Below are 26,996 nucleotides of genomic sequence, written 5' to 3'. Positions count from 1 at the left end.
ATAAAAATTACCGTAACGGAGAGGAAAAACTATTATATAACGTTTCTCAGTTGCACTTTGTAAAAAAATAATAAATTGAAAACCAGACACATTTTCCCTCCTATTATGTTTATATTTTCCCGGATATAAAAAAAAATTAAAACACATTCGAAAAATAAAAACAACATAAAAATAAAGCCCTATGTGTCCCCGAAAAAAGACGCAGAAATTAGTTGACTGAGACATATGGGAAAAATGTTACAGACCTCAAAAGCGCACATACAAAATAAACCGAAAATGTGTCTGGTCCTGGACCACAAATTGGCTGGTACTGAAATAGTAACAACCTGCTAGGCGCACTTTAAGACACAAGGGCCGTATTGTAAGTGGTTACTATGTCCAGTTATAAGTATGTGATCTGCTATTTCACCCCGTCTCTAGCAATGACTATTGGCTTTGTTGGGTTTTCTGCCTCCATCTTACAGTATCCCTTGCCCTCATCAATCATGGCCGCCTCACCACCACCATGTGACTCTGCCGCAGAACGGCAGCTATTACGCAGTGCCCAGGCGATGCGCTGCTCTGTCATTGTCCCCCGCGCATGCGTATTCTTCTTTCCCTGCCCGTCCCGTCACCAGTGAGACTGTGAAGGAAAGGACAGATCGTCCCCGGAAGCGGAAACGGAGCCTTGTCACTATCCTCCAGGAACCGGAGTCATGGTGGACGTTAAAGATGCGCTGTTGTCTGTGCTGCCGACAATCCGGGTCCCCAGGGCTGGAGACCGAGTCCACAAGGATGAGTGCGCCTTCTCCTTCCACACCCCGGTATTACCTGCTTGTCCCTGCCTGCTCCTCCATGCTAGTCAGCTGCTCTGTCATCCCTGCCGGTGTCTATGGTCCCTGCTGCAGTGACAGCTCTTCTAGGGCCCCATCAGCTCTGACCCTTCTCTATATACAATGCCCCACACCCACAAGCATGAGGGGGCCCCACTGTCTGCCAGGACCCGCCCAGACCAGGGCGTCACACTGGGCCCATGTGCCTGGCAGCGCTGCTTTCTTTTATCTGCAAGGGTTAATAATTCTGTATTTTTCCATTTCTCACTGGTTGACGTGACCCCATAAGTGACACCTCGGACACACCCGGATTAGACCCCGATATGTGTCAAATCGGTTTCTTGCAGTTGTCACAGTCACGGCAAAGATTGCAGCACCGGAATACGGAGATATAGCGGTATATTATGGCCGTGTCATAGGGCTGAACATCCGAAAGCCGCCTATCCTTGTACAATGCAATATTATTAAAGGGATATCCCAGCTCTGCTAGCTGTGACTGCTTTTTAAAGGGTTATTCCAGTCACAGCAAGTTACCCCCATCCTGTGTATAAGGGGTGACTTGCTGATGGGTTGGGGTCCCCACTACTCGTGACCGGGGTGCTTTACATGGAGTCGCTGGCCGGTACGCTGTGTTTCAGCCATCTCCAGTGGGCACATAGAAGTAAATGGAGCGCCGTGTGACCCCACCCCTACAGTGACCTTATTATGTCTTGTGTTGCAGGAGTCTGATGGCGGGTTATATATCTGTATGAATACCTTCCTGGGGTTTGGCAGACCGTATGTAGAAAAACACTTCAATAAAACCGGCCAGAGAGCCTTCCTGCACCTGAAGAGGATTCCCAAACCGGTACTGGAGCCGCATGTGTGTGGGATTAATGGGGACTTGTATATCAGTGATGTGTTATAGGATAGCGAATCATTGGGGGTCCGACACCCGGGAACCCCCACATATCAATATTACATTAATAAGTCACATGACACAGCAGCAGCTCAGTCCCATTCAAGTCAAAGGAGCTGAGCTACAATACCAAGCACAGCCCCTATGATAGATAGACAGACACACACACATACATATACACAGCACTGAGCCTGGTATTCAGTGAAGATGCCGTTGTGCTCCATAGAACGCTGCTGCCTTTTTACTAAGGTAGTTTGTGGCTTTAGTCACCTATAGAAAGGGTTGAACTCTTCACCAGCGAATCAGCAGTAGTAGGGGGATGGTCTATCGTTCTCATTCATTATGGCCTTATATAGCGATACAGTGACAGACACCTCCATTCTTCATCCATTCCTACTGACTGTAATGTAAACAACATGGCGGACTGCTCTGCTGTCGCCGCTCTGCTCACATTTGCCGTTTTACTTCCATCTTGTTTACTTTTGTTGCAGAAGGAAAGTCCCACATGTACAAGTTCTGCTTCTTTTGTCAGAAAAGTAAAAATAATATGATAGACGTGTCCGCCATGTGTTGTTTTTTTTTTTTGCTTTTTTCCCACACGTGGTGAATGCAGACGGACCGGTGGAGGGGGCTCTGTCTGTATCTGTTGTTCTGAACCCCCAGTAAGCCGAGCTTGCTCTCAGGGACTCCGCAGTCTCCACACAGAGCACTGCTCTATCCTCCGTCCCGGCCTTTCTCATAGTATAGGACCCATTTAATCTGATCGCTCTTGGCTATACCCTGCTGGATCTATCACCTGACCGTGTAATATGTTTATATCCCGCAGAAAACTGATGACTCTAGTTCTAATACAGGAGACCCCCCTCGCAAGAAGCCCACCCGTCTGGCCATAGGTAAGGAGTGCTAACCCGTGAACCAGCCTGTAGTGAATGGCTGCGCTGGATCGGTGCCTGGTACTTTGGTCTCCATCATACATGCTTTATCTTATGTGTCGTTGAATCCAACCTACTGCTGTATTATGGAACGGGTCAGACAGCTTTGCACCCCGCTATCGCCCGCTGTTCTCTGATCCTCCTGTCTCTCCCCTCTCTTTAGGAATGGAGGGCGGATTTGACATGACTGATGAGCAGTGTGAGTATGAGGAAGAGGTCAAGTTGGTCATCCTGCCCGAGTTCCTGGAGATTCAGCGGGACGGACTGTCGGGACTTCCAGAGATGGTCAGGGACCGGGTGGGTAATCTGAGGTGTGTGTGGGGTGGGGGGACATATTTGTGAACACTGTAGTACTAATATTGGGACATTGAGAGTTGTTGTGTTGCTTTCATCTTCGTTGCCCTCCTCCTTCTTGTTCATCTCACTCCATTTTCCTGCGTCCCTCAGGTGTCCTCTGCCATCGACGCCATATTAGCTGCTGACTCTGCTTCACGTAAGCAGGAGATTCAGGCGTGGGACGGCGAGGTGAGGCAAGTCTCTAAACATGCGTTCAATCTGCAGCAGCTTGAGGGGGCTCCTCGCATCCCCCCATGGTAAGTCACTCAGAACTGTGTCACCTCTCACTGCTGTGCTTAAGGGGTTAAAGTGAATCTTTTGGGCGATTTCTTCTTAGATTCTTATCTATTCTGACACATAAGATTTGACTTCTTTGCACTTTTCGGTCCCGTTTTTCCCTGCAGCGGCTGGAAGTGCAGCGTGTGCGACCTCCGGGAGAACTTGTGGCTGAATATGACAGACGGCGCCATCCTCTGTGGGAGACGATACTTTGATGGCAGCGGAGGCAATAACCACGCTGTGCAGCATTACAGGGAGACCGGGTACCCGCTGGCTGTCAAGCTGGGCACAATCACTCCAGATGGAGCTGGTGAGTTTTCCTTTGGCACAAGCTCGTCCAATCACGTGACAGCGTTTAGGCCAGGACTTGTGATACAGAATTGTCTGTCTTTTCCTGTTCCTTACCGTTCTGCTTCTCTCCATCAGACGTCTATTCCTACGATGAAGACGACATGGTCCTGGACCCCAACCTGGCTGAACATCTAGCGCACTTTGGAATTGACATGATGAAGATGCAGAAGGTGAGAGAGGCCGAGAGGCGACATTCCTGCCGCCATAATCCTCCCCATACACGTGTGTAACATCTCTTCCCATTGCTAGACCGACAAGACCATGACTGAGCTGGAGATTGATATGAACCAGAGGATTGGAGAGTGGGAGTTGATCCAGGAATCAGGGGTGCAGTTGCAGCCTTTGTATGGGCAGGGGTACACCGGGATCTGCAACCTGGGAAACAGCTGCTATCTCAACTCCACCATGCAGGTTGTGTTCAGTATACCTGCCTTCCAGCGCAAGTAAGTGTCCCAGGAGTCGGGGCTCACACCGGACCCCCAAAGTGGACAAACGTCCTACCAAACAATGCAGACTATCATATATAGGGGTTAAAAAGAAATGTAACTCTCACTCTTGATCACTTACAGGTATGTGGAACGAATGGAGCAAATATTCCATAAGGCCCCGGCCGATCCCACACAGGATTTCAACACCCAAGTGTAAGTGACATTTATATATACAAGATGGTAGGAGGGGGGCAATTTTTCCATCCGATGTTCAGGCTGTAGTATGAGGATGTGTCAGAGACTTTCTTGCTTTATTTGATTAATTAAAACTTGACATAATGCCGATGTCATGTGACGTGCACACTGAAATATATATATCCTTGTCTCCTTCTTGGTTTCCACAGAGCAAAGCTCGGCCATGGCTTGTTATCTGGTGAATACTCAAAGCCAGCAACTGACAAAGAGGGTGAGGAGCAGAAGGTGAGGCTTCAGCCTGCCCCCTAGTGGTAGGATCCTATATTTACAGTTGCTATGTTGTCTAGCGGCATCACCCAGAGCACTGAAAAGAACACCAAGAGTAAAAATAAAACTTATACCCCGACTCTATCCCCAAACATCAACTCATTTCTCTTGATCCCATTTTGTCTTGTATGACAGTAAACCACTGCCGCCTCCTCCTCACAGTGACTGCAGCAGGAGCCTCCCCCCTCAGGTCTATCTTGAGTCTGATGTACATGGTCTGCTTCCATTCACTTTTAATGGACTTCTGGAGATCAGCATCCTGGAAGTCTTAGAAGTGAATGTTCATCATGGTTCAGTTCAGATGGGGCATTTATCCCATTCTCTCAATCACTGGGGGTCCTGGCGCTCAGTCCCATATCATCACTTATCTTCATTTCTATAGATAGAGGATGTTTGGCTATAATAGGGAAAGAGACTTTAAGGCTACATGCCCTCAACTATAGTCAAAAATGGAACGTATAGCACATGGCTGACATCTTTGTACAGTCTGCAGTCACCGATGTTATCCATAAAATAGATCTAAATGGACCTGCTCCATATTTTGCAAGTTGATCCTACAGCCCCCACTTGGATCTGAGTAATACAGCTTTGTGCATGGGACCATAAAATGGAATCTATATGCTATCAATTATTAAAGATTATACACAGACCTATATGTGGGACATAAGCCCTAATATCCATAGACTATGCCATAAATGTCAGCTTCATGCGGATCTCTCAGGACCTGCACTTGTCCCTGCACTTGTCCCGACTCCCTTCTCATGGCTAGTTATACATTCACTGTTAGCCCAGCCTCCCTATTTGAGCTCCTCATGCCCTGTATCCTTGGCATTTGCCCCCTTATCCATGCACTATGTGTTTTGTAGGGTTTGCAGGATGGCATTGCACCGCGCATGTTTAAAGCACTTATTGGGAAAGGACACCCTGAGTTTTCCACCAACAGGCAGCAGGACGCCCAGGAGTTCTTCCTTCACTTCATAAACATGGTGGAGGTGAGTGGCGGTGCTATTCATAGGGCAGCCTTTATGATGACAGCTGTATACATAGTCCAGGGTTAACCCCGCTCTATGTCTCCGCAGAGGAATTGCCGCAGCTCTTCCAATCCCAATGAAGTTTTCCGGTTTTTGGTGGAGGAGAAGATCAAGTGTCTGGTGTCTCAGAAAGTGAAGTACACCCAGAGAGTGGAGTATATCCTGCAGCTGCCCGTCCCCATGGAGGCCGCCTTAAATAAAGGTTAGAATGAGTCCGCCACAAGGGGGCAGTATGGAGGCGGATCAGCCATTGAGCTCACCTGTACTGTCTGTATCCTGCAGAGGAGCTTGTCGCCTATGAACAGGCCAGACAGCAAGCAGAGCAAGATCACCGCCCCCCTCCCGAACTAGTCAGAGCACGAATTCCGTTCACATCCTGTCTAGAAGCCTTTGCAGCCCCTGAGCAATTGGACGAGTTCTGGAGCGCCGCCCTGCAGGCCAAATCCACTGCACTCAAGTAAGAAAGGAATCATTTGTTGCTTAGTCTTACGCGATGCAGGACAGATATTCTTTTATTTGTGTCTCCTATCTGCTTTGTGTCTGTGAATGTAAAGACAAAGTCTGGACAGTTTCTATTCACTGACAGCAAGTCCTGGTTTAAAATATTGGAGAAATAGAAAAGCAAAGTGCAATATAAAGATGCAGCTGCTTTAATGTGTGGCCACTTGTCTGGGGTTCTTGGAGTCCGAGTGGTTAGATTCCTATTGTGAAGACCTTTACTCATGTGTACACTCTTGTCCTGGTTTCGTTGTTTTAGGACATCCCGCTTTGCCTCATTCCCTGACTACTTGGTCATCCAGATTAAGAAATTCACCTTCGGTCTGGACTGGGTTCCAAAGAAACTGGGTAAGGACGTGAGGCTGAGGCCTCATCATGATTGTGGTCATTTATACGAGGTATAAACATCAGGCTCTGCCATGTTTCTGATGGCGGCACGGAGTACATGTGACATTTAGGAGGCGGCACAGACGTCTCTGGCCGAGGTCATGTTCTCTTCTATGTGCAGTCCAGGTTTGGCCGTTCTCCTTGTACATACATTGCATTACGCCTGTCTGTTCTCTAGCAGGACCTAAAATGGCTTTAGTACTTGGCCCCCCTGTTGGCACAGCATTGCCTTGTTACAGGTGCCCTGGAGTGTGCCATGGCTGCAGCATTTAAGGGGTTAAACACCAGAAATCTGTTATAATACAGTCACCACCACAAGGGATAGCGTGGACAAGGCTTCTGTGCTCCTACCATCAATGTGCAGCAGGTCATGGGGGGCAGCCTGCTCAAAATCACGGTGGGAGGGGCTTAAAGGGGTTCTCTAAAATTGGAAAATAGTTACTGTATCAGACTATTTGAGGTGGAATACACAAATGGAATAAGCCCCCTAACCCCTTCAGTGCTGGCCTGGACCTCCATTGTGCCGTGTCTTGCATCTAACTTATTGATATTATTCTTTCTCCATTTGTTTTATCATTAGACGTCTCAATCGATGTCCCAGAGGAACTGGACCTGTCTCAGTTTCGGGGTGGGGGTCTACAAGGGGATGAAGAAGAACTTCCAGACGTTGCCCCCCCATTGGTGACCCCAGACGAGCCCAAAGGTAGCCTTGGTTTCTATGGCATCGATGATGACGACTCGTACTGCTCCCCTCACTTCTCCTCTCCGACATGTTAGTGTTTCTGACTCTTGCGGGACCTGTGAATGCTGGGTGAATGGATTTTTGATGTGTGGACCCCCCCTATAGTCCATAATCCCCTTTACTAAGCATTGGCCCCCCAGTGATCACTTTCTTTGGTTTCTAGATGATTCTGCCATAAGTAACGTTTAATCCGTGTATAATAAAACCGTGTGAAACGTCCTAATACACCTTATCATGGACTTATCAGCCATTGCTGTGTATTTACAGGTGTATACATAGATATAGATTTTCTATATAACTCTATTGGTTGCTCTGGTTCTTTGCCCCCCCACACACACACCTCCTTTCCCTTATATTACCCCATAGCCGGGGTCTAGGACGTGACACTATTCCGTGTATGTGTTACACGAGACGTGGATGGCCATGCATGACCTGTGTGTATGTGTATAGGGGGAGGGGGGTCTGCCTGTGGGCTCCCTGCTCCCTTAGTCATGGGATCTATTAACCTGTCTCTTCATCTGCTCCCCCTCCTTTGGGGATATCTCTGATTTCCCCCCCCCCCCATTATATGGTTGATATATTACGTATCTTCTTAATTTCCTTCTGTCCCTGCTCATGTCCTCACAGCTCCCATGCTGGATGAGTCGGTGGTCACGCAATTGGTGGAGATGGGTTTTCCGGCAGAAGCTTGCCGCAAAGCGGTTTATTACACGGGCAACAGCGGTGCAGAGGCTGCCATGACGTGGGTGATGTCACACATGGACGACCCAGGTAATATATGAAAGCAAACATTGCTGCCACGAAAAATAATTGGATTTAGAAGATAAACTGAGACCCCAACCGTCCCGGAGAGCAGCGGTGTTGGACACCCGACTCCCCCCTGCTCCATTCATATTCATAGGAGTTTGTCATACATCTTATGATACTCTTTCTCTTCACAGACTTTGCTCATCCTTTAGTATTATCCGGGGTCAGCGCTCCACCTTCGGTCCCCACGGGAGGAGACCCTCCATCGGAGGAGCACATAGCCACCATTATATCTATGGGCTTCTCTCATGAGCAAGCAGTGAGGGCTCTGCGCTCTACGGTAAGTGCTCAGCAAGTGCTCTGCCCCCTAAGCCTTATCCTCCCTATCCTACTTACACTGAACCCCTTTAACCCCTACAGAACAACAGTCTGGAGCGGGCTGTGGACTGGATCTTCTCTCACATTGATGACCTGGATGCTGAAGCTGCCATGGACCTGTCAGAAGGACGTTCTGCTGCAGAGTCTGTGTCGGAGAGCCTCCCTGCTGCTGGACCACGTGTCAAAGACGGGAATGGCCGTGAGTGTCCAACAGTCGCTATAGGAAACTTTGGGCCGTATACTGCTTAGATTCATTCCTAAATGGCCCTTCAAGATCTCTGCTTGCTGTCACCCAGTACAAACCCTCCCTGGTCACCTAAGTGCAGGCCTTGTTACATGGCTGTGATTGCAAGTCTCATACAAGTCAATGGAGAGATCTGCACTCTCAGCCTTTCACAGAGACTGCTAATGGGACCGAGATCCTGTGATAGATGTAGAAGTGGATGGAGCCGTAAGTGCCAAGATGGAAATATCCCTGTAATATTGTAATCATTAGCGATACATTGAAGAAACAGTATAAGGTGACTAAGACAAGGGGCGAAGACATAGGGATTAATCTCTACTCTGTGACCGGGTCTGATAGATAGATAGATAGATAGATAGATAGATAGATAGATAGATAGATAGATGATAGATGGATAGGAGATAGATAGATAGATAGATAGATAGATAGATAGATAGATAGGAGATGATAGATAGATAGATAGATAGATAGGAGATAGATGGATAGATATGAGATAGATAGATAGATAGATAGATAGATAGGAGATAGATAGATAGGAGATGATAGATAGATAGATAGATAGATAGATAGATAGATAGATAGATAGATAGATAGATAGATAGATAGATAGATGATAGATGGATAGGAGATAGATAGATAGATAGATAGATAGATAGATAGATAGATAGGAGATGATAGATAGATAGATAGATAGATAGATAGATAGATAGATAGATAGGAGATAGATGGATAGATATGAGATAGATAGATAGATAGATGATTGATAGATAGATAGATAGATAGATAGATAGATAGATAGATAGATAGATAGATAGATAGATGATAGATAGATAGATGATAGATAGATAGGAGATGATAGATAGATAGATAGATAGATAGGAGATAGATGGATAGATATGAGATAGATAGATAGATAGATAGATAGGAGATAGATAGATAGGAGATAGATGGATAGATAGATAGATAGGAGATAGATAGATAGATAGATAGATAGATAGATAGATAGATAGATAGATAGATAGATAGGAGATGATAGATAGATAGATAGATAGATAGGAGATGATAGATAGATAGATAGATAGATAGATAGATAGATAGATGATAGATAGATAGATAGATAGATAGATAGATAGATAGATAGATAGGAGATGATAGATAGATAGATAGATAGATAGATAGATAGATAGATAGGAGATGATAGATAGATAGATAGATAGATAGATAGATAGATAGATAGATAGATAGATAGATAGGAGATGATAGATAGATAGATAGATAGATAGATAGATATAACAATGCATTCAGATTTTGCTCTTTTGTCCTGGCAGGATACGAGCTGTTCGCCTTCATCAGCCATATGGGAACGTCCACCATGTGCGGTCACTACGTGTGTCATATAAAGAAGGACGGACGGTGAGATCTGTGGTGTCCTTACATCGGACTGACAGTGTGACACCTTTTCTTTCTCTTCAGTACCAGACTTTTTCTTTGTTTTTCGTTTTCTAAATTCTGTCATCTGTTACTGTTTAGTAAATCCCATCTGACCAGGGATTCCTTCTGCTTTACTACATACTTGTGTATACTTTACTGCAACAACATCTGTAGAAACAGCGCCACTCTAGTTCAGGCTGTGTCTGGTATTGTAGGTCAGACTCCTGTAAGTGACTGGGGCTGGGTTGCTATGCCAGACACAAGCCATGGTCCGTTTTATGTGCTCCCCTAAAGGCTTCAACATCCCCTGACCTCTGTGTTGCTGACCACTGTCCTCTCCTCCAGCCTCTGCGTTGCTGACCACTGTCCTCTTCTCCAGCCTCTGTGTTGCTGACCACTGTCCTCTTCTCCAGCCTCTGTGTTGCTGACCACTGTCCTCTCCTCCAGCCTCTGTGTTGCTGACCACTGTCCTCTTCTCCATCCTCTGTGTTGCTGACCACTGTCCTCTTCTCCATCCTCTGTGTTGCTGACCACTGTCCTCTCCTCCAGCCTCTGTGTTGCTGACCACTGTCCTCTTCTCCATCCTCTGTGTTGCTGACCACTGTCCTCTCCTCCAGCCTCTGTGTTGCTGACCACTGTCCTCTTCTCCATCCTCTGTGTTGCTGACCACTGTCCTCTCCTCCAGCCTCTGTGTTGCTGACCACTGTCCTCTTCTCCAGCCTCTTTGTTGCTGACCACTGTCCTCTTCTCCATCCTCTGTGTTGCTGACCACTGTCCTCTTCTCCAGCCTCTGTGTTGCTGACCCCTGTCCTCTCCTCCAGCCTCTTTCCTCCCTGGTGCTGACATATTTGTCTTTTGTCTTCTTTAGGTGGGTGATTTACAATGACCAGAAGGTCTGCGCCTCCGAGAAGCCTCCAAAAGACCTTGGTTACATTTACTTCTACCAGCGTGTGCAGAGTTAATCTCCCCCTGTCCTCCGTACGTGTTCTGTGTCCCTCCTTGGCGAGGATTATGGGATAGAGGGTGTTCTGGCTCACATCTTCAAGGTTTGGGGCGGCTTTATTCCTTGGTTATTGCTACAAGACGTTCCTGTCCTTGGATCTTCCCAACCCTCCAATCCCATTGCTGCACTTCTCCCCCAGTATCTTCGGCAGAGAAGGGGTCTGACACAGGGGGACGGTCAGGCTGTGTCTGATTCTGCATCGGGGACAGGACTCAGCAAGGCTCCAGGGGTGGAGATCTGATTCCGGGACCTGTGTGCTCTGTCTTGTGGTACAGAGGTCCCTCTCGCAGTAGTTGGCTGGTTTATGTGTTCACAAAATCGTGTGAATAAAGGTTTTTTTTTTTCTCCCCATACTTCAGTTTCTGTGGTTTCATCTTGTGCCCAACACCTAAAGCCTATAACGGTAAATGTGGTAAGAAATCTTCCTCTGGGACCGCCTCACTCCTGTCCATGGCCATGTCTGGTATTGCAGTAGTCACTTAAATGGGTGATGAGCTGCCATACTGGATGCAGCCTATGGACAAGGGCGATATTTCTGGAAAAACTTAGAGGACCTTTCACCACCCCCAACTATCATTTAATAGTCCCTGCTCTACTGATTCTGGCACAATTGGAGTTTTTTCTCTTGCCCCCTCTGTTCCTTAGCAATTGGTGCTGTTAGTTTTGGTGTCCGATATACTATATAGTCTCTGTATAGTATATACATAGCGGTGTCAGACATGAACATACAAGCGGTATGATGTCACTGGATGCCTCTGATTGGAGCTCTGACTCACGCCCCTTTGCCTCACCCCGCCCACTTGACAGTACAGAGCCTAAACAGCACATCAGACTACAAAACAAAGAGTAGCGATTGCTAAGGAATGGTGGGGGCGAGAGAAAATTCTAACTGTGCTGAAATCAGTGGAGCGGTGAATATTAACAGATGCTATTTACACTCCTCCCTTTATGCTCAAAACCAGCTTTATATAAATATACAGTGAGCGCCTACTAGAGGTGGCTGCAGGCAATAGCAATTACATAAAGGAAATAGCCTCTGTCCGTGACTTCATCTGCGTGTTGTTGGCGTCGATAATCCGCCTATATTCAGCAAATTGCTGACGTCAATGGTTTGCCTGCTGCGGCATTTTGGCAGCTGTCCTGCTTCTGAACTTGTTCCTCACACCGTGCCTGTGATTGTTCCGGCATCTCAGCAGCTCGCAATAACAGTACCCCGTACCATGTATTGTCATTAGGAGCAGTGATCCGGTGGGTGGGTGAAGTGAACTGTACAAGGGCCCTATAAGTAAGGGGGCCCACAACTAATATCTTGCCAGGCTACATGTCACTGGTAGGGTTTGATAGACTAGAGACTGTCGCATCAGTGGAGATGCAGAATTGGTACAGGGGAGATCAGTGGTGAAAACTTTATAAAGGGGTTACATATTATTCCTAAATGGGCCCTATACACACACACACACACACGCACCTGCTGCGTACAGAGAGAAATCTGGAAAGAAAGAAGTAGGAACGTGCATATCGTATGGCAGTATTAATAAAGGGGGCTGGGGCTGAACAGTGCAATTATAGGATTGGTACAGCAGTAATGCACCAGGGCCCCAAACCCCTGCCCAATTGTGGGTGTAATGACCTGAACTGACAACTTGTCCTCATTATAATCATTGAAAAAAGTTCTGACGATTGCTTGTCATCCTAGTGAAGCTTTCCCAGTGTGATGTAATGATGACAATATTACCGCCAAAGGCTCTTTCTTGTGCCAAACTTGCACCTCTAGCCACAATCCGTGTCTGGCCTGCCACATTCTGCGAATGTGAGCATTGTGGGATGGGCTAAGCTGCAGATGCCAGTATAAATCCCTGGATTCCCTTAGGATCCTGGCGGTGTGGCTCGGATAGGGGCGCGCTCTACCACATTTTCTGGGACCCTGCGATTAGGGGCTTATGGATGGCAGTGAAGGAGATCACAGGTGGTCTCTTTATCTATGGAGGGCCTCTTGATCCCTTTATTGTACACCATAAACTGCTGGGCAAGAAATCTTCTAAACGCTTCCTATACTTATGTACAGCTGCTAAGACTCTTACAGCCTAATATTGGAAATGTGCTCACCCCCTTGTAGTACGGCCCTCCATCAGCCACTCTGAACAATAGAGACCTTTGACTCCATCGGGTCTCCTTGGGACACTTAGTGGTACGAGGTCTCTGATGGGTTCCCTCCTCTCTTTTTGTCTGTTCCCCCTTCTATGACAGTCCGAATGTTTTTGCACTTGCTACCTCTCTGCATTGGGCTTATTTTATTCCTCATTTTGTTTTATTGGTTTCTTCTTCCTATTTATTCCTTATCATGAAACTCAATAAAAAAATTATATAAAAAAACAAAAACAACGCATAACAGTTGTCATGAGTTACAATGGAAATCTGCACCAGTCCCTACCTAGTATAGGTTTCCATTCTGGGGCTGGATTCTCTTTCTGTTCCCTGCACCACACGATATGCCAGTCTTAATAATTTGCCCCTTCTGAGACATGCAGCATGCAACGTTTTGCAGCAATCTGACATTTCTGATTGTAATGAGGGTTTACATATATAGGGGCAAATTACTATATACCAGTCTTAGCAAATGATAGAGACTACTGGATGTCCTGTCGCCATAATGGAAAATCAGTTAATAAATTAGTTGGCCGAGGTGTTCCCACCCCACTTTGCACACATTTGCAGAGTGCGCGAGGTGAGGTGTGGTTTGGGCCTTGCGCCAAATGTAGAAGGCATGATGAATCCCCCCCCCCCCCCCAATATGTCTTTATTATGCTTGTATGAAAATACTATGGCAAGACTTAGCTGGACTGAATATATGAAACCCTCCATGTCTAGCCCTTTGCTAGTGGTCAGTAATAATATCTGCACTCGGCTCCCTCTCTCCACCATGGCAGCAGATACTGGTAAACAAGGACTTTGCCCACACTTAACATGGCGCCCAGAGCCTGGCACCTTTCAGAACGTCAGTGGGCGGGGCGATCGGAACCTTTGCCCAGGCGGTGGGCGTGTCGGGAGCGGCTATTTAAAGGCGCCGCTGTGAGACTCTTCTCTTGTCACCACCCGCCCGATCATCCTCAGGTCTCCGCTCCCGCCGCAGCCATCATGTCTCCAAGGAAGTTCTTCGTGGGGGGAAACTGGAAGATGAACGGTGACAAGAAGAGTCTGGAGGAGCTGATCAAGACCCTGAACAGCGCCAAGGTCAACAGCGAGACAGGTAAGGGCCATGGCATCCGCATGTGGGGGGGGGAAGGGGTTAATACCGGGCCCCCTGCACCTCAGCCTTACTATATAATGGGGCCCCCTGCAAACTGCAAACCTGGGCCTTCAGGGACGTCTCCTGACCCATAACCATCCTGTAGGTGCCCTATATACTGACCTGACCAGTATATAATGGGGACTAATCGATCGGATCGGACCAATGACATTGGATTCTGTCTGTCAGGACTATGCTGGGTCCAGAGATTGTATAAAGTATTGGGGCTACACTGGGGTCCCCCAGCCCCTAGGAATCAATGGTCCAACATGATGCTGCACTTGGTCCACTATGATGGTGCAGGTGCCAGAGGTTGGGTCATATATATATACACACACATACCATGACTATATAGAGCAGGAAGAGTAACCCTTTAATTGCTGCCTGTCCATTGATCCCTCAATGGCTCCCGTTCTGCATCATTCAAGGACAGATGTGGTTCTAAATGGGCTGTGGGTTCCTGATATTGATTCCCTAGGGGGCGCTGATGGATGATTGAGCCGATCTGTCTTTCCTGTAGCCTCACATAGATCAATAGCTATAAGGCGTGCAGAGGTAGTAATCCATACCGGGCCCTGGAGCCTCGCCACAACACCAGTATATATAGTGGGGGCCCCCTGCAGATCTTGTACTGGGACGTTGCATCCCTGTGTGGTGTGTGTACTACAACCCCCAGCATGCCCTGACTATTCCTACAATCCCTCCTCTGCCCAGCTGGCCCTATGGTCTAGTGGACTGGTGGGTGGGTGCCATGCAGTGAAGGGGTTAATGCCTCCTTGGGCACGGAGCCTGTAACGCAACTTCCTGTTGCTGTGGTGTAACTGCTAATTCTGTATTTGTGCCCAAGCGTATTATCTGTACCCATCCAGACGTGCAGGGGGTTTATATGGGGTAGGGGCGGCCGTGCCATCTTGTCTAGGCCTGGATTCCTCGCTCCATCCTGCCTGACCTTGAACAAAGTCCAAAATGTGCTGAAGTGTCGGACCTTTGTGCAGGGTAAAAGGGCAGTAAGCCGGCTATTATGCACTGGGCACACCAGAAAGATGCCAGGCGAGGGATACATTGTCCCCATGGCATCCTGTCACTTTATTCTAGGTCATCCCCTCCCCCCTGCATTCAGAGACTTGGAAATAGACCATTACCCATGATGCACTTGAACTAGCACAACAAGGCGCAGAAGGCCCTGAAGATGGGGATGGCCGGGGGTCTATAAAGGGCATAGCTGGGGTAGATGTCTGACTGTTGCGCTTGCTGCAGCCGCCTGTCTCTGTGCTTGCAGGCACGTACTCTCCCTCTGCAGGGTCAGCCCCTTAAAGAGACAGTCACCACAATGTAGCCGCTGCCGGCAGTGATCTGGTCATACTCGCTTTGCTGAACCTGCTCCTCTTTGCCCCGGGGTGAGGTGACAAGGCACAAGCATTAGTTTGGTCCTGTCTATCAAGTGACCTTTAACCCTTCTTGCCTGTGACAGCTGGGTAGGCGGCCTAAAAACAGCGCTGACCTTTCAGCCGCTCTGCACTTGGGCTGATGTGAAGGTCGTGACTTTTAACCTTTTCATGTGCTCAAAATAAACTGAAGGACTGTCCAAAAATAGCAGGGGGTGGGGGGACGCAATGGGCCAGACGGCTTATGATACAGGGTGGAGTAATGGAGCTTCAGTCCTGTCTGTATCCGCCGGCTGTCAGATCAGATTGCTGCAACGTTTACATGCAGTTTTGTATTGACTTGGTGTTCAGGTGTCAGACCAGGGCAGGTTGTCGGCCTCTGATCATGGTCTGTGGTTATTTTACAAATCTGACCATAAGGTTAGGAGGCCTCACAGATAAGATAAGTTGCCCCAATTCCGGGACTCTGGTCATGATAAGGGGAAGCTCCGTCATTTGCCCAACCAACCTAAACCCTGAGCTCCAGTTGGCTCTGGTCACTAAAGGTTTCCTTATCTCTCGGCTGGCCGACACTCGCACCGCTATTCTGCTACTCCATAAATGTGGTGCATCCGCTGTTTCACCGCAGCCATTTAAGGGGGGGGGGGTTCGGTTTTATTAGATCAATTGCATTTTATGACCTAATTGTATTCAGTGCTTGTGGCTCAGATCTCTGCTTGCTGTCATTGAATAGGAACCTTCATTGTGTACGGCAGTGTCTGGGGTGAATCTGCCCTGACCACGTGGTGGACACCTAGGACCACGGCTTGTTAGATATAGTGGGGCCCTTGACCGCGTTGAATATGGAGCGGGGTAAAGGGCAGATAGAGCCCCCTCCCATTCCCATCGACCTAAGGCAAACACGACAAGCACTGCTCAATCTGCATCTGTCATGGATGAGGACAATGGACATAAATAACAGTAGTGTTAACTCATCTTTACTCTTTGGTGAAGAAATAACAAGCTCTAGCACCATCTTTTGGAAAGTAGCTCCCTATAGGACAATACCTGGTTTGCAAGAAGCCTAGGGATATGATCTGGGGTTATCGCCCATCCCTGGCTGGCTAGGTCAGAGGTCATAGACATGGGTCCATACAACCCCCTTCTGGCCTGGTGCTCGGTACCTGTCCTCACTCCTGTTCCATCACATAGACTTGTATAGATCATCACTACCTGTCCCTGCCACTAGGTGGCTGTAATCTGCTTCTATTCAGATAACTGGTACTCCTATGAAGCTGGATATATATATACCCATAGTGGCAGCAATATACTCTTACAAGAGAAGCTTGCTTCTGGACACGCAGCAGAAGTCATTGGGTTGCGACTTGTCTGAAATTCCTAATAAAGGGGAACAGAACATTTCCCATTGTGAGTGTCCCTTTAATGTTCTGCTAAATCCTTCCCTGTGACCCATTCCCTGGCACCCAGAAGCAGAGATCTAGAAAGCGGTCAGCTCTATCAGACAGCACCCCGTATCTCAGCTTGCATGCAGTTGCATAAATTGCACAGATTCCTCTTTCTTAGGCTTTACATATTAGGAATCAGTAGAAATGGGTCTCTTGATACCTCAAACCTCCCAGTCCGTGACCTGCACTGACCATGCAAGGAGGACACGACCCCCTCAAGGACCAGTATAGAGCCAGCTGGCAGAGGAGCAGAGCTGGCACCTGTTACATCCCCACCTCATGTTACCCCCGTATAGGTCATTCTGGATAACCTACTCGCTTCACCGGGATATTTTTACAGTAAATTTTCCAAACTGTATTTGCAGAGGACACATAAGGGCCTAAGATTCCCTCTAAAGTCTGACATAATGTCTTGGATCTGAACCAATCTCGTCTTCTACTTTGTACTGCAAAGATGTAACCGGTCGCTCTTCCTTTACAGAGGTGGTCTGCGGCGCCCCCACCATTTACCTGGACTTCGCCCGACAGAAGCTTGACCCAAAATTTGCAGTAGCAGCACAGAACTGCTACAAGGTGGCAAAGGGAGCGTTTACTGGGGAGATCAGGTATGTCTATATACCCCTCTGTACAAGGCATATACAGTGCTGTACCGGAACTATAAGCTTGTACCCCCTTATCTTCCAGCCCTGCCATGATCAAGGACGTCGGAGTCACCTGGGTCATTCTGGGACATTCCGAGAGGCGACACGTGTTCGGGGAATCTGATGAGGTGAGATCAGTCTCTGGGGTCTGCCGGGCTCTCCAGTAATAGTAGGAGAGACAAAAGGGATAGTCGGGGTTTCCAAAAAGTCTTGCACTCTGAATTGCAGTAGCAGACCATGGACACTTGTGGCACTGTTTCTTGTCTATCCCTGGACACTCCCTTTAATATCCACCTAATGTCCCTGTCTATATTGGTACATACAAGTGACTCTGACCATTCCCAGTGACTTTGTGCCCCATGCTCAGTTTGCTTACCCTACATTTATTGCCCTACAGCTGATCGGCCAGAAGGTGGCGCATGCTCTGTCTGAGAACATCGGGGTGATCGCCTGTATCGGGGAGAAGCTGGACCAGCGTGAGGCCGGAATTACAGAGAAGGTTGTGTTTGAGCAGACAAAGGCCATTGCAGGTAGGTCTACAGACAAGACGCTCAGGGGCGGACACTGACTCCCGGGCTTACGTCTCATGTCCAGTTCTCAGGCAGAAGACTGAAACCCACAAAGCGGAGACCGGGCGCTGGTGTCAACCCACCCTAAAGAGTTAACCCCTTCCAGTACTGTGCCAGCTGTGAGCAGCGATCAGATCTGCCGTGACTTCATGCCCATTAATATTACAATGTTAGTGATTGTACAATATAACCATAATATACTGTCAAAATTCTGCTCCAGTCCTGCACCGTCCCTTGCTGTCAGTCTATAAACCTATGTATATTTTGGATGGTGCAGCCCTGAGAGTCTCTGTAACTGGGTCACTGCCCATCCAGAGTGGTATTACTTAATTGCCCCACCCCTATAGCCCTGGCACACTCCCCCACCATCCTAGCACCAGCGTGGAGGTCTCGCCATCCTCTCCTCTTGCTGCTGATTGATATGTCCAATGTTGGCATTAGCCTTAAAGGGCAGGGCTCATCCATCTTGAGGGATGAGCGACTAGCTCTTGGTGGGGTACCCACATATGGGTGCTGAGTTGGTACCACTCTGTCCTAGGTCCCAAACTGATACAGAGATTGATCTTTACACAAATTGACCCGCAAGTGCCCCATGGTTAGGGCCAAGCTCTCCTAATGGATGCAGAGTCCTGGTCGCCATCGCTGACTGGCACGATGGGCATGTATATGATTGCCAGTCACGTGATACTCAATGTAAACCCTTCACCCCTACAGATAATGTAAAGGACTGGAGAAAGGTGGTCTTGGCTTACGAACCAGTCTGGGCTATTGGTACTGGAAAGACTGCAACACCCCAACAAGTGAGTACTGAAGCCAACTGATCAGCCATAGGTATAACATGGGGTGAGCTGACTGCCAGATGTGGGGACTACAACTCCCAGCATGCTCTATTGGGGGGTCATAGGCCTGGGTGAGACTGACCCCTCTCATATACAGCACATTGTTGGTGGGGGGCCCAGGAGCCTCGATTCCACCTCTGGGCAAGGTTTTACAGTGATGTGTAAATCCCATCAATATTTGGTGTGACCTTTACCCTTTGGAGGACTGTGGAAGTGACTATATGGCCCCCACAGATATAGCCCCGATCTTAACATCCAGTCTGTCTGGGATGACTTGAAGACTCAGACGGATTGGACCAAGTCTCCATCCGCAGATGATCTGAGCTTTGTTCTCAAAGATGGCGGGAACAACCATCCTGTCGAGTTTTGCCAAAACTTGTCTAGAAGGCAAAGGTCACACCGAATACTGATGAGATCTAAATTTCCTTTTCTGCATTCCCTTAATTTTGTTGTTTGACAAAAATAAACTATTAACCCTTTTGTTACTGAAAGTATTCTTGCTGTTCGGCTTCTTTTTTTTTTTTTCTACCCCTGCCTAAAATTTTGTGATTATATCTTGTGGCTTCACATTTCTCCTTGGCTCACATTGTGGTCTCCTGACACTACGCTATTCCCCATCTATTACCTCTCCTCGCATCTTGTGTTGTCGACTAATCCCCCCTGTCTTATTGTGTCCAGGCTCAGGAGGTGCACATAAAGCTGCGTGAGTGGATAAAGACCAACATCTCTGCAGAAGTAGCCAGCACTGTCCGTATTATCTATGGAGGTAAAGTATAACAAAGCTTCTAAGCTCTGCTAGCATAGCGCCCCCTAGGAATAGTCATATCAGCAGAATAGTAAGCGCAGTTCTGGAGTATAATACAGGATAAGTAATGTAATGTATGTACACAGTGACTGTACCAGCAGAATAGTGAGCGCAGCTCTGGAGTATAATACAGGATAAGTAATGTAATGTATATACACAGTGACTGTACCAGCAGAATAGTGAGCGCAGCTCTGGAGTATAATACAGGATAAGTAATGTAATGTATGTACACAATGACCAGCAGAATAGTGAGCGCAGCTCTGGAGTATAATACAGGATAAGTAATGTAATGTATGTACACAGTGACTGTACCAGCAGAATAGTGAGCGCAGCTCTGGAGTATAATACAGGATAAGTAATGTAATGTATGTACACAGTGACTGTACCAGCAGAATAGTGAGCGCAGCTCTGGAGTATAATACAGGATAAGTAATGTAATGTATGTACACAGTGACTGCACCAGCAGAATAGTGAGCGCAGCTCTGGAGTATAATACAGGATAAGTAATGTAATGTATGTACACAGTGACTGTACCAGCAGAATAGTGAGCGCAGCTCTGGAGTATAATACAGGATAAGTAATGTAATGTATGTGCACAGTGACTGTACCAGCCGAATAGTGAGCGCAGCTCTGGAGTATAATACAGGATAAGTAATGTAATGTATGTACACAGTGATTGCACCAGCAGAATAGTGAGCGCAGCTCTGGAGTATAATACAGGATAAGTAATGTAATGTATGTACACAGTGACTGTACCAGCCGAATAGTGAGCGCAGCTCTGGAGTATAATACAGGATAAGTAATGTAATGTATGTACACAGTGACTGTACCAGCAGAATAGTGAGCGCAGCTCTGGAGTATAATACAGGATAAGTAATGTAATGTATGTACACAGTGACTGTACCAGCAGAATAGTGAGCGCAGCTCTGGAGTATAATACAGGATAAGTAATGTATGTACACAGTGACTGTACCAGCCGAATAGTGAGTGCAGCTCTGGAGTATAATACAGGATAAGTAATGTAATGTATGTACACAGTGACTGCACCAGCAGAATAGTGAGCGCAGCTCTGGAGTATAATACAGGATAAGTAATGTATGTACACAGTGACTGTACCAGCAGAATAGTGAGCGCAGCTCTGGAGTATAATACAGGATAAGTAATGTATGTACACAGTGACTGTACCAGCAGAATAGTGAGCGCAGCTCTGGAGTATAATACAGGATAAGTAATGTAATGTATGTACACAGTGACTGTACCAGCAGAATAGTGAGCTCAGCTCTGGAGTATAATACAGGATAAGTAATGTAATGTATGTACACAGTGACTGTACCAGCCGAATAGTGAGTGCAGCTCTGGAGTATAATACAGGATAAGTAATGTAATGTATGTACACAGTGACTGCACCAGCAGAATAGTGAGTGCAGCTCTGGAGTATAATACAGGATAAGTAATGTAATGTATGTACACAGTGACTGCACCAGCAGAATAGTGAGCGCAGCTCTGGAGTATAATACAGGATATGTAATGTAATGTATGTACACAGTGACTGTACCAGCAGAATAGTGAGCGCAGCTCTGGAGTATAATACAGGATAAGTAATGTAATGTATGTACACAGTGACTGCACCAGCAGAATAGTGAGCGCAGCTCTGGAGTATAATACAGGATAAGTAATGTAATGTATGTACACAGTGACTGCACCAGCAGAATAGTGAGCGCAGCTCTGGAGTATAATACAGGATATGTAATGTAATGTATGTACACAGTGACTGTACCAGCAGAATAGTGAGCGCAGCTCTGGAGTATAATACAGATGTAACTCAGGATAAGTAATGTATATACATAGTGACTGCCCCCCTTTGTCATAGCATCCCTCATTGGTTTATATGTACTTATACCCCTGTTATTTGTAGGTTCAGTCACCGGAGGTACCGCCAAGGATCTTGCATCCCAGCCTGATATCGATGGCTTCCTGGTTGGAGGCGCTTCACTGAAGCCAGAATTCATTGAAATCATCAATGCCAAGTGTTAATGTGTTGTATTCACCTCCTCGTCCCATCTCACTGACGGTTTAGTGTTGTGACTCTTGCGTCCCCCATTTCCATGTCCAGTAGGTCTCTGTGAGCCGCCTCTTCTGGTGACTCTATGTACAGGAGCTGTGTGGTTGATCTGTAATAAATTAAAATGAGAATTCTGAGTTTTGCTTATTTTCCCGGATTATACAGAAAGTGACAATGTTGTTGATGGCTATAAATATTACACGGGATTGCATCTTATGGATTTGCAAATCTGCATCAAAGGCATGAAGAGTTCTCCAGACTTGTCACTCTTATACTTATTTATATGGATTCTCCCACTTTCACTCTTGAGCTTTCTATATCTTTATAGTTGGATGTCATAAAAGTCCCTGTAGGTGTCCCAATATTTCTGACCATATAGCTGCTATATGGGTCATGCCTGTAACATCTCAGCACAATGGTACAAGCCTATCGGGTATGGACACATTGACACTCACACTCTCCTGAAGATGGCGCCCTTAGGTCTAAAATGGATAGGAAGTTCAAAGGTCACTTACTCCTGACATTCCTGAACTGGACCGTGATAAGGATTTGCTTGCACAGTAAGTGGGTCAGAAACCGCCCAAGGCCTTGTCATTGTATCAAATATTTCAGACTATAGGCCAATTCTGATGTTAGGGTGCATTCAGACTACGTAACGCCGGGCGTGTATGAGAGCCGTACACGCCGGCATTACGGCAGACTGCCGAACACTTCCCATTCACTTCAATGGGAGCGCTCGTAACAGCGGCGTTTACGAGCGCTCCCATTGAAGTGAATGGGAAGTGTTCGGCAATCTGCCGTAATGCCGGCGTGTACGGCTCTCATACACGCCCGGCGTTACGTAGTCTGAATGCACCCTTAAGGTGGCCATACCCCTTAAATACTGGACACAGCTCTATTTTGGTCAGGTATACATGCATTGGGGAGAAGAGACAGCTGCCATCAGAGACCTCTAGGAATGGCTTATTTCCTCTGGTAACAAAGTGATCAGGCATGTAAAATTCAACATGCCCAATGGTTGAGGACTTGTAGAGTATGGACAAATTAACACTAACACCCTGGAGTCTATGATATAATCCATGTTCAGATCTCAGTATGCAAAGACCAGCAAAATATCTGCAGACAGGGGCAGCTATGGTCAAAAGTCAAAGTTTGACTATTGCAGCAGAGCCATGGATATCATTGTTGTGTATTGCACACCTGACGTTTTTCACTGATATGTTTGCCCTTAAACTTACATTCACCTCTGCTGCGATGAGAGGGGCTGCAGTTTTGTGGCTGCAATTTGACAAAGTGCTCTTCCGTCTCTTAAGTCATGCTTTGACTTTGGACCTCAGCTGCTTCCGGTAAAATATCTCCTATGTGTTTCATACAGAGTATCCGTCCTTACATGAGTGAGGACAAGTATTATGTGTATTGTTGGTGATTTTATGCACATTTATTCAGAAAATCTGGAAGATTTTTTTTTACAGTGGACACCCTGTGTGACCCAATGCACTAAAATAGATCCATTGTCAGGTCTGGATTACTTTTTATCTAAATAAAATCAAATAGTACCAATAGAAACTATATCAACTACCCCCTCACACCAATTCATCCCCCCCCCCAACAAAAAAAACCCCCTGAATATTAATTGATGTCTTTATAAAGTACAACCTGCCCCACAAAACAATGACCCCCATAAGGGTCTGTGAGCGGAGAAATAAAAAAGTTATGGTTTTACAAAGTAGATAGGGTTGAGCCGATCTTGAAATTTCAAGATCGATTTTAAAATCCGATTTCTGATCATTTTCCAGCCGATCGCGAAATTTGCGCGATCGCCGATCGGTATCCGATCTTTCCCGATTACTCAACCCTAATTGTATATACAGTAGAGTTGAGCCGATGTTGAAATTTCAAAATCCGATTTCCAACCATTTTCCAGCCGATCGCGATCATGAAATTTGCACAATCGACGATTGGGATCCGATCTTTCCTGATCCCAATCGCTCAACCCTAAAAGTAGGGAAATGAAAATGCAAAAAAAATAAATAAATGACGTGGGAAAGAAATAATTTGAAGAAAAAAGGCAACCGGTCAAATTTATGACAGATTTTGCAACTGATTTATAGAAGACAATCAGGAAAATTCTGCTTTTCCAGTGAACACTGACTATGATCAGGCCGGAGCCGAGCGTCACCAAACCTCTGTGATATTCTTCTGCACACTTGGCTATCATTAAGACTCCTGACCTTGAGAAATTCCATAAATTCATCTGGGTCACAGATAATTTTAGGCTTCACATGTGAGATTGGTCTCCCTTGTTAACCCCTGGGCAATTTTATAATAAGATTCTGGAGTGATAAATGAAGAATACTACAGGGAAATCAAGGTGACGCGTGACTTTGCTCTCTGACGAAGGCGACTGTCTGGGATCATCAGACCTGAAAAGTCATCTGTACTAAAGCATCCAAATTTTAGAGCTGTATTGTCTCCCTGCTGGAACCCAGTACAAGAACTCATCTCACATACGACGTAGCACAGATATTACTTTATACCTCATATATCATACCCTGCCAAGGCCAGAGCCACACATAGAAGCCCCCAGTGGGATAAACTATAGTGAAACTGCCCAAGGTAGAAGGCGGGTTTAACCCTTCGTTCACATCTGTGTTCGGTATTTGGAATACTGCACGCAACTGCAAGCGTTGTACTGTACAGTGAAAGCACATGGACCCCATAGACTATAATGGGGTCCGTGTGCTGGCCACGCACTGCCTGCACGAATCATGCGGGCAGAAAAGTAGATTGTGAACTACTTTCCTGTCCGCATGATCCCTGCGGAGATCTGGCGGCAAGCTGCAAGCTGTGTGCCAGTAAAAGCACATGGACCCCATAGACTTTAATGAGGTCCATGTGCTTTTACTGGCACACCGCTTGCAGTTACGTTTGGTATTCCGTTCGCGGGGGGTCCTCATGCGCAGATGTGAACCTCTTTCTGCTAAAACTCCGCCTTTCCAGATGTCTTGGCACCATCAATCTATGTACCAGGATGTCACATGGCGCCTTACAGGATTCGTCCAAATTGTCAGACTAAGACCTGACCTTCAGCCATAGGATATGATATAGCAGACACGCCTCACTCGGGATAAGGGTAGTGTACAAACAACTATCTGTGGAGGTAAATGAGTCCTTTACACATTTGCATCCATCCCTTGCTAAGTAAATACATCTCACACCTTTCGCTCTCGGTATCACCATGTCTTCTGTCATTATATGGACTTTCAATTCAGTCCAAATCTTGGCTTGTCTCACCGGCTTCATCACTAATGGTTTTATCCTTGGTGTCAACATCTGGGACCAGAAGCATTCGGCCCCTCTGACTACATCAGACCTCTATATGTGCTACTTGGCAATGATCAATCTTACTCTCGAGATCTGGACCAACGCCCAGTGGGTATGTAACCTGACTGAAGATGAAGGCTTTGTCTGTAGCTTAATGAACGCCCTTAAGATGATCTCCACTACTTGCGGCCTATTGGTGACCTCGTCCTTGTGCATGTTCTACTGCAGTAGGATTGTCATCCTCAAGTGCTGTTTTTTTCGATGGGTTCAGAAACATATTACCCGCCATCACCATTACCTGATCATCGGCTGTGTCCTTTTATGTGTAATGTTGGGTCTACCGTTGGCATGGACTGGTGATGGGTACGAACAACCCTTATGCATGAATGGGTCGGCTCTCTGTAAAAAGATGATTAACCAATATTCCTACAAAAATATTTATCGCTCGATAATCCTCCTCTTTGGGTATGCAATACCACTTTTCTATGTTGTGATGTCTGCTGGTCTTATACTTCGGTCGCTTATACATCATGTTAAACGAATGCATAAGAGTTTGACGATGGGACATGAAATCCGCACGAAAGCCCACCTCCAAGCTGGTTGCACTGTACTGTCTTTGCTTGTTTTGTTTGTCGTGAATTTTGTGATATCCGTCATATTTTTAACAGACGTGGTTCCTCAACAAAACCCGTTTTTCTCTGTATGCTATTGTGCACCAATGCTGTACTCCGTCGTACATAGCCTCGTACTGATTAAAGGGAACGTCAAACTACGCAATGCTGTTGGAGGACTCAAGAAGAAGTTGGAAGTCTTGAAGTAGTACTTGTTTATATTTTTAGTATATATCTGGGTGGCTTTTTCTCGCAACAAGCATAACAAACATTGGCTCATTTTCTCTCCACCCTCGTCGAACTGTTGCAGACAAGGTAACTCAATGCTCTTGTATTTTGCATCTGTCGTTATTTTTTCATCGACGTCTCCATCATGCAGTCACCTGCTGAGTTATTCCTTACTACAGTCCAAACCATAATCGCTTTATTGGGGTTTATCCTCAACGGCTTTGTCGTGGTGGTCAATCTATGGGACTGGAAGTTTGGCAGCGCTCTATCCCCCTCTGACTACTTTATATGTACTGTCACTCTATCCAATGTCTTTCTCCAGTTGTGGACGGGATTCGACTGGTTTTGTGACTTTGTCGGAAACTATAATTCCTTCTGCCAAAGTGCCTTCTCCTTTAAGATAATCTCGACTAACTGTAGCTTTAAGGTAGGGGCACTTTTGTGCATGTTCTATTGTACTACAATTGTGATATCCAAAAACCGGCTATTTAGATACTACCGTAGGCGACTCCACGATTCATTCAAAATGGAGATCTTGCGTTCCATCATTGGCATCTTCGTGGTTGGATTACCTCTATTTGGGATAAAGAAGGAACAATTAGCTCCTAAGTCTGGGAGTCTATCACTTAGCATTGGCTCCATATTACTTGTTAATAATACTATCGTAGACACCTCCTTTGCTCTGTATCGGATTCTGCTTCTCTCCTTTGGTTACACCTATCCATTGTTGATAAGTTTGATCTCAGCTGCTTGTATAATCATATCACTGAAGAATCACATGA

General features: G+C 46.5%; 3 protein-coding genes across 4 annotated transcripts; all 3 read left to right on the top strand.

The window, feature by feature from the left end:
- Positions 1-599: 599 nt before the first annotated feature.
- Positions 600-11,372, top strand: USP5 (ubiquitin specific peptidase 5). 2 transcript variants are annotated; one of them, XM_075257609.1, is made up of 20 exons: positions 600-803; positions 1,534-1,659; positions 2,537-2,603; positions 2,806-2,939; positions 3,090-3,235; positions 3,383-3,567; positions 3,684-3,778; positions 3,858-4,051; positions 4,178-4,249; positions 4,441-4,516; positions 5,425-5,550; positions 5,638-5,791; positions 5,872-6,046; positions 6,347-6,435; positions 7,055-7,177; positions 7,844-7,987; positions 8,158-8,303; positions 8,384-8,540; positions 9,914-9,998; positions 10,885-11,372. In XM_075257609.1, exons 1-20 carry the CDS (start codon positions 696-698, stop codon positions 10,976-10,978), a joined length of 2,496 nt encoding a protein of 831 aa, XP_075113710.1. In that variant the 5' UTR covers positions 600-695; the 3' UTR covers positions 10,979-11,372. The 2 variants fall into 2 exon arrangements, with proteins under 2 accessions (XP_075113710.1, XP_075113708.1); XM_075257607.1 differs by having other exon boundaries at positions 7,055-7,246.
- Positions 11,373-14,090: 2,718 nt separating this feature from the next.
- On the top strand, positions 14,091-22,182 carry TPI1 (triosephosphate isomerase 1). The gene is made up of 7 exons (XM_075258325.1): positions 14,091-14,266; positions 17,617-17,740; positions 17,820-17,904; positions 18,174-18,306; positions 19,060-19,145; positions 19,863-19,950; positions 21,905-22,182. Exons 1-7 carry the CDS (start codon positions 14,155-14,157, stop codon positions 22,021-22,023), a joined length of 747 nt encoding a protein of 248 aa, XP_075114426.1. The 5' UTR covers positions 14,091-14,154; the 3' UTR covers positions 22,024-22,182.
- Positions 22,183-25,289: 3,107 nt separating this feature from the next.
- On the top strand, positions 25,290-26,195 carry LOC142183261 (taste receptor type 2 member 119-like). The gene has a single exon (XM_075258284.1). The coding sequence runs from the start codon at positions 25,290-25,292 to the stop codon at positions 26,193-26,195; it is 906 nt and encodes a 301-aa protein (XP_075114385.1).
- Positions 26,196-26,996: the final 801 nt, after the last annotated feature.

This window comes from Leptodactylus fuscus, chromosome 10 (genome assembly GCF_031893055.1).
Source record: "Leptodactylus fuscus isolate aLepFus1 chromosome 10, aLepFus1.hap2, whole genome shotgun sequence".
Taxonomy (NCBI): domain Eukaryota; kingdom Metazoa; phylum Chordata; class Amphibia; order Anura; family Leptodactylidae; genus Leptodactylus; species Leptodactylus fuscus.
This window is presented reverse-complemented; position numbering and strand designations above follow the sequence as displayed.

Bases quoted from the DNA above. Each gene is read 5' to 3' on its own strand.
- LOC142183261 (XM_075258284.1), top strand. From the start codon at position 25,290: ATGTCTTCTGTCATTATATGGACTTTCAATTCAGTCCAAATCTTGGCT.
- TPI1 (XM_075258325.1), top strand. From the start codon at position 14,155: ATGTCTCCAAGGAAGTTCTTCGTGGGGGGAAACTGGAAGATGAACGGT. The intron at 14,267-17,616 runs GTAAGGGCCATG...CTTCCTTTACAG, and splicing joins CAAGGTCAACAGCGAGACAG to AGGTGGTCTGCGGCGCCCCC. The intron at 17,741-17,819 runs GTATGTCTATAT...CTTATCTTCCAG, and splicing joins GCGTTTACTGGGGAGATCAG to CCCTGCCATGATCAAGGACG.
- USP5 (XM_075257607.1), top strand. From the start codon at position 696: ATGGTGGACGTTAAAGATGCGCTGTTGTCTGTGCTGCCGACAATCCGG. The intron at 4,052-4,177 runs GTAAGTGTCCCA...GATCACTTACAG, and splicing joins ATACCTGCCTTCCAGCGCAA to GTATGTGGAACGAATGGAGC. The intron at 8,541-9,913 runs GTGAGTGTCCAA...TTGTCCTGGCAG, and splicing joins TGTCAAAGACGGGAATGGCC to GATACGAGCTGTTCGCCTTC.